General features: G+C 39.3%; 1 protein-coding gene across 1 annotated transcript; it reads right to left on the bottom strand.

The window, feature by feature from the left end:
- Nucleotides 1–1,916: 1,916 nt before the first annotated feature.
- On the bottom strand, nucleotides 1,917–5,935 carry LOC140168417 (putative nuclease HARBI1). The gene is given in 4 exon segments (XM_072191807.1): nucleotides 1,917–2,740; nucleotides 2,743–2,897; nucleotides 4,924–4,960; nucleotides 4,963–5,935. Coding segments are annotated over 4 exon segments (1,104 nt in total). The 5' UTR covers nucleotides 5,684–5,935; the 3' UTR covers nucleotides 1,917–2,549.
- Between the last annotated feature and the right edge of the window lie 65 nt (nucleotides 5,936–6,000).

Genomic DNA, 6,000 nt, shown 5'->3' with positions numbered 1-6,000 from the left:
CAGTCTGCCACAGTTTCAAAATGTATTAGGGGCACACCAGGTTTTTGAAATTTCGTAAACCATTCTTCCAAAATTTCAAATTTTATGACCCAATGTGTGAACATGCCCCATAAATCTGTTGGACATCCATGTACCCACTTTTCCACTAATAACCCCATGGGGCCGGGCATGGGGCTTACCTAAATACCCATGTTTATACTTGGACACTTTTATGGATGTATTGGTCACAGACCTTTTAAAAATGAGAGCATGTTATAAAAACTTTAACATGTACTATGTAGCATGTTGATTCACCCCCCCACAGACATAATTTGGACTACTTGAGTCTTGAATAGGCCCAGATCAGAGTGTCTTCAATACATTCAGGTGACATAATAACATAAATACAGACAAACAATAATAGGTTAATAACTGTGCATTAGTTATTTGGAGGGCTTTTGAAAATCTAAACATTTTGCCTTTGGAACCGAGCCCCAAGGGATATTCCGAGGTCCAAAGCAAAATGTTTAGATTTTTCACAATGCCCCACATATAACTGATGCAAAGTTATTAACCGAATTCATAACCGTCACTTTTAACTCATCACTCAAGCAAATCTCAAGATTATATTCTCTGAAATTTGTTGAAATAAACAATTTTTATCAAAACTTATATTTCGCCCTTCAAAAAGTCGAACAGGCTAAAACAGACTTACCAATTACAGCACTGCGCAATCACGCCATGTGCAAATATGGTAGTTGCGGCGTGTAGAGTTCAAGCAACATATGCGCACTACGCTGGAAGTCATTGTATCGCGAAGCATACGCCGGAGGTCATTGATGATATTAATAACCTCGCGCCGTGCGCATATATCATCTAACGAGCAATTTAATTGAGACGCACATACGGCGTGATACGCGGAGGGTATGAAGTCACATTTGGTGCCCCTCCAAATTCCAAAGGCACCCCAAAAATGTCTTACCCCCCTCTTGAAAAAAAAAAAAATGTGCGCTCCTGTCAGTATGTCAAACATTCCTTGCACCCCTGTAGTCTGTAGATAATAATGTAATTGTAGGGAGCATGAAATTTATGCTAATGTAAAAGGTGCTACATAAATTTGTACCATAAATCTCCTGGGGTACTCAAGTTTGGTTTTGGTAGGAAAATGCCGCTGAGATTTTTGAAGTTGACCCATAAATATTATACCAATTTTTCAAGAAATTTGGACCCATTGATATGCCAAAAGTCGAAATTTTCCGCCGAATTTAACCAAAATCGTCCTAGTTTTTACAAATTTCCCCAAAATTTTGGGAAAATTTTGACAATTTTAGCTAGATTAAGGAAAATTTGGCTGTTTTCGAAAAAAAATTGAGAAAATTTTGAAAAAATGACCCATTCATATACCAAAATAGGCTTTTAAAAGGGGGTCATTGATATACCAGAAGGCTTAAAATGCTACCCATGTTTTGCGGCACGTCCCGTATGGTCATTTGTACTGAGTACCCCCGGGCGTAAATCACCAATATCAAATGCACCCACTTCATAAAATTCCTGGACGGCCCGCCAAAAAATCGCTTGAGCTGCCATCTCGGCCCGCCAAAAAATCTTCCCCCCCCTTTACACTTGTATGCCAAATATTTGGGATCCCAATTTGCAAACCTTAAATGGTCTAGATATAAATGTTGTGAGCGCAGCGAAGCAGGAAAATTTGCATAAAATTGTTTCCGTACTGTTTTCCTAAGCCTTTTTAGCGCATTTTTTAAAAGGCGCCCTATGAATGTGTACCAAAATTGCTTGGCCCCCCCCCTCTTGGCTGGCCAAAATTGCTTACCCCCCCCCTTATGCTCCACCAATGCAACAGGACAAAACAAGGTCCACAGCATTACAACACATACTATATGAGTATCAAGTGATATTTACACCAGGTGGAATGTCCACAAAACATTTGAAAAAGTTTACATCCCCACACAAGTTTGCCTGAAATATTTTTGTTTTTTTAAATCCCTCATGCTCCCAATTTTTATAAACAAAAAATCATTCCCTGAACAATGTTATTGGGAAAAGTGTATTTTAACTTGTACCTTCATCATGTAAAACTCCCCTGATGTAAATATCAGTCAATTTGAATTTAAGACTATTTACATGATAATTTTCACTTTGTACATTGCATTTGCAAAACCATAATCTTATTACATACAACAATAGCAAGTACAAGAATCATACTGTGGTCTGAAAGAGGGCAACATATCCGAATGCACCTGTGGACAAAATTAAAATTGATGTGCAAGAAATGCTTATTTAATCCCCATCATAAGTTTTAGTAGACCAGTGCCAATTTTGTGTGATATTGCTGTTTTAAACATAGTTATTTTAAATGAAGCGTAGTACAATAGTAACAACAGGTTTTTGTGTACAATTGAACATATTTTGCCAAAAATTCCTTGGCCACCCCATCTAACATGTACCAAAATGTTGCTGGCTCTCCATAGACATTATAATTATTGCACTGCCCATAATTCAGTTAAAATCTAAACAAGAATATTAAAGTTCAAAGTTCATGAAAAAACCAATTAACACAAAAGTTTTAAACAGTCTGCAGACTGCAAACATTGCATATGACACACTAAAGTACAGTCAGCGAAAATAGTCATTGATGATCTGCATCCTGGCCACAACTCCGCGAGCTCGATCACGTCCCCGATGGCATTTGGTTCGGGCTCAACATCTACATCATTGTTGGCATCAAGATGTGGTTCTCGTGCAGATCCTTGCTGATGTTATATAGCACGCAGGTGGCAATGATGATGTCACAAGCTCGATCTGGTTGAATCTGCAAGCCGTCACCTAGCAGACATCTGAACTTATTCTTTAACTGACCGTTTACCTGTTCAATCCGGACCCTGGTGTTGCAGTGAGCCCTGCAGAAAGGAAAAGAATAGGAAATTATTAACAATAGATGAATTAATAATGGGGAAAATTGTTGAATGGAAATTAAACAATGGATGAATTAAGGGAAAATTGAAGTTCCTATAGATGGGCTCTTCAATGCAAAGTGGACATGAACAAAATATTTAGATGTTAAATAGCTTTGCATATCTACAATGTACAACTTGCAGCAAATTTGTTATCAGATGACAGGCGTTAGGCGTCACCACCCGGGGGGGGGGGGGGGTTCTTCCTGGTTGAAGGTATACGGGGATGTGCCACGGTTTTGGGGTACCTTTTCAGCAATTTTGGTATATCGATGGGTGGGTTATCAGCGGAAACCATTGCAATGCAGAATGCGCCCAATTGGGCGCATTTTGGGAAAATTGCACTTAAAGCACCCAATTATGGCAAATTTGGGTGCTTTTTCTTGAAAATTGGTATATTGATGGGTAGCAAAAAGTAGGTACAGAGAAAGTCAGCATCCGAAAGTCTGCGTGGCACACCCCCGTACAAATTTTTTTGAAGAACCCCCCCGGGGTCACCACTTGTAACATGCTCTTTAATTGGGGCGTCTGACAGTTACATACATTGGTGCATGTTCACCAATGTTTTTTTCATCAAAATAATTATTTTCAGAAACTCTGTAACTTTATAAATTTATTTTAAAATAAAAGTATATTTTACATTCTTATTCAGTGGGAGTGGTCTATTGTAGAAACATAATCTGATTGGACAATCACATGATTTTGGGTGTTGTCTATCAGGCTGTAGATGACCCCACGTCATCATGAGTGTTGATAACGCGTAAAGAGGTATGCGATGTATGTATTGCGTTGTATGCGTGAGCGCAGTGCGGAATACTTCGCACGCGCTAGCAGTATTGGGAGCAGTATACGCGCAACAAAAAATGTGAAGTTGTAAACAAGTTTCGTTCATTTTAGAAAAAAGGGGAGTTTTTATGACGGTAATTTGATTTGTGCTTAAAACAAATAGTTTACATCAATATTAAAAAGATTAATTCGTTTAGCAAAAATATCGTGAAATTTTAATTTCGTTCTGGTATACCAGAACGAAATTACACCACATTGTCTATGGGGCATTGTAATACACATAATCATGCGTAGGCTAACTCGCAAACGTAAAATCGGAATCAACTGAAATTTTGGGAATAAGCTTTTTTTTGTGGGTATAATATATAATATCTATTAAAATGTCATATTAAAAAGAGGACGCTAGGATCACGAAATACTCCTTCAACTGACTGTAAGAATGAAAAAAAAAGGAATTTTTATTTTTTATTCAGCTGTTGTTGATTTAGCTAAAATTCAGCAAAAATACTATTGCAGGCCATGATAGCTAGGTTGTTCGTATAATGCCCCCAATCCTAGTATCCAGTGGCGTGAAGCGCCATAGGGGCACTGGGGGTATGACCCCAATCGATCTGAAATTTAAAACAACCCATAAACATAGGAAATTTGCTGGAAATGTGTCCCCCCAATCAGACCCCGTGCCCACCCCCAATCATGGATACAGACCGGCCCTGTGAACAGTGAATGTGGTCAACAAGAATGCAAGGCTGGGTCTGACCAGTAGACAATAAAAGTAAACAGATAGGCCTATAGTACTAATTCTACTTACTAGTCCATGCTAGTCAGCTAGCATGTAGCTGTAGCTGTAGCCTAGCTTAGGGTAGGCTAAGCTTATAGATATGACTTGTGACAATTTTTTTTTTAATTCTCTAGATTGAATATGACCCTGCATATGCCAGGCTAGGGCCCGGGGTTTAGGGATCCCTCCATACTTCAGTATTAAAATTAGTAAGGCTTCATAATGATATTCATGAGGTACATTCATGACATCAAACCAGGGTCAAACTTAGTCTAGAAGAAGCTTTTAAATAAAACATGATTTATGCATAAGTTCATGATGAGCATTTTTGTGAGGCATTATTGCATGAACAAATATTCAGTCAGTGCAATCGTAGTGTTGTTCACTTTTGAAAACATGCAGACGTACCTGTTGTATGCTTCCTCTGGAGCGTTAGCTGGGTTGAGTATGGGGTCATCATCCATGGTCGTAGTGTGTACCCTGAGTCCCCTAGAAGAATGCCTTGTTGAATGTCTCCATTTTCAAACGACATTCCTATTCGGCTACGCCTGAGGATGCGGCTATCGTGAGTACTCCCAGGCCAGCGTGCAACTACATTTGTGATTTTGTAGTGGGCATTGCAGATTAACTGAACGTTGATACTGTGTCTGTTCTTGCGATTTACGAAGATGTACTCGTCAGGACCCCATGGACAACCATGTAGTTCAACGTGAGTGCAGTCAACAGCTCCTAAAATGCGAGGAAAACCTGCAATGTTCATGAAATCCTGCTGTGCCGTGGCAACTGCCTGTGGAGTCGTTGGAAATTTCACGTAGTCGTTGACACGTCTACAGAGAGCCAAAGTTACTCTACGAATTACTCGAGAAGTCGTGGGAATGCTGACGTTATGCTTGTCTCCCGAGGAGTCGATGACTTTACCACGCGCATAAAATCGAAGAGCTATGAAAACCTGTAAGCTTGGTGGTATTGAATGATTTCTAAGGGTATCGGGCTGCAATTCATCTTGAAGAAGATCGATAATATGCTGGCATCCCAACCTGGTAAAACGATACCTCTTATACATGTCCACGTTGTCATACTCATCGAAAGGGTTAAGTCGATCCCTAAACACTCTTTCACGTCGCCTTGCGCGGCGATTTTCAAATAACAAGAGTCGATAGCCAGCCATATTTGCTCGAAGTCTTCAAAAAACGATGGGCGCTGTTGTTTATATACCGTGGGAAAATTTCCCGCGAAATCTGACTGACGCTGATTGGCTGTCCATTTAAAATTGATTTGCGATCTATCTTAACTTTAAGTCTAATTCGGATGAAGTTAAGTTAAATTTCTATCTTACGATGTTTTATGAAACGCCCGAAATCTCACTTAAAGTTAAGTTAAATTTTTAGGACTTAAGATAGAAATATTAAACTTAAGTTTAAATTTAAAGTTTTATGAAACGGCGCCCTGGTCACGATGGGTGAAACCGGCTCGAATGTTAGAGTG

This window comes from Amphiura filiformis, chromosome 13 (assembly GCF_039555335.1).
Source record: "Amphiura filiformis chromosome 13, Afil_fr2py, whole genome shotgun sequence".
NCBI lineage: Eukaryota > Metazoa > Echinodermata > Ophiuroidea > Amphilepidida > Amphiuridae > Amphiura > Amphiura filiformis.
The sequence above is the reverse complement of the archived record's forward strand: the minus strand, read 5'-3'. Positions and strand labels throughout refer to the sequence as shown.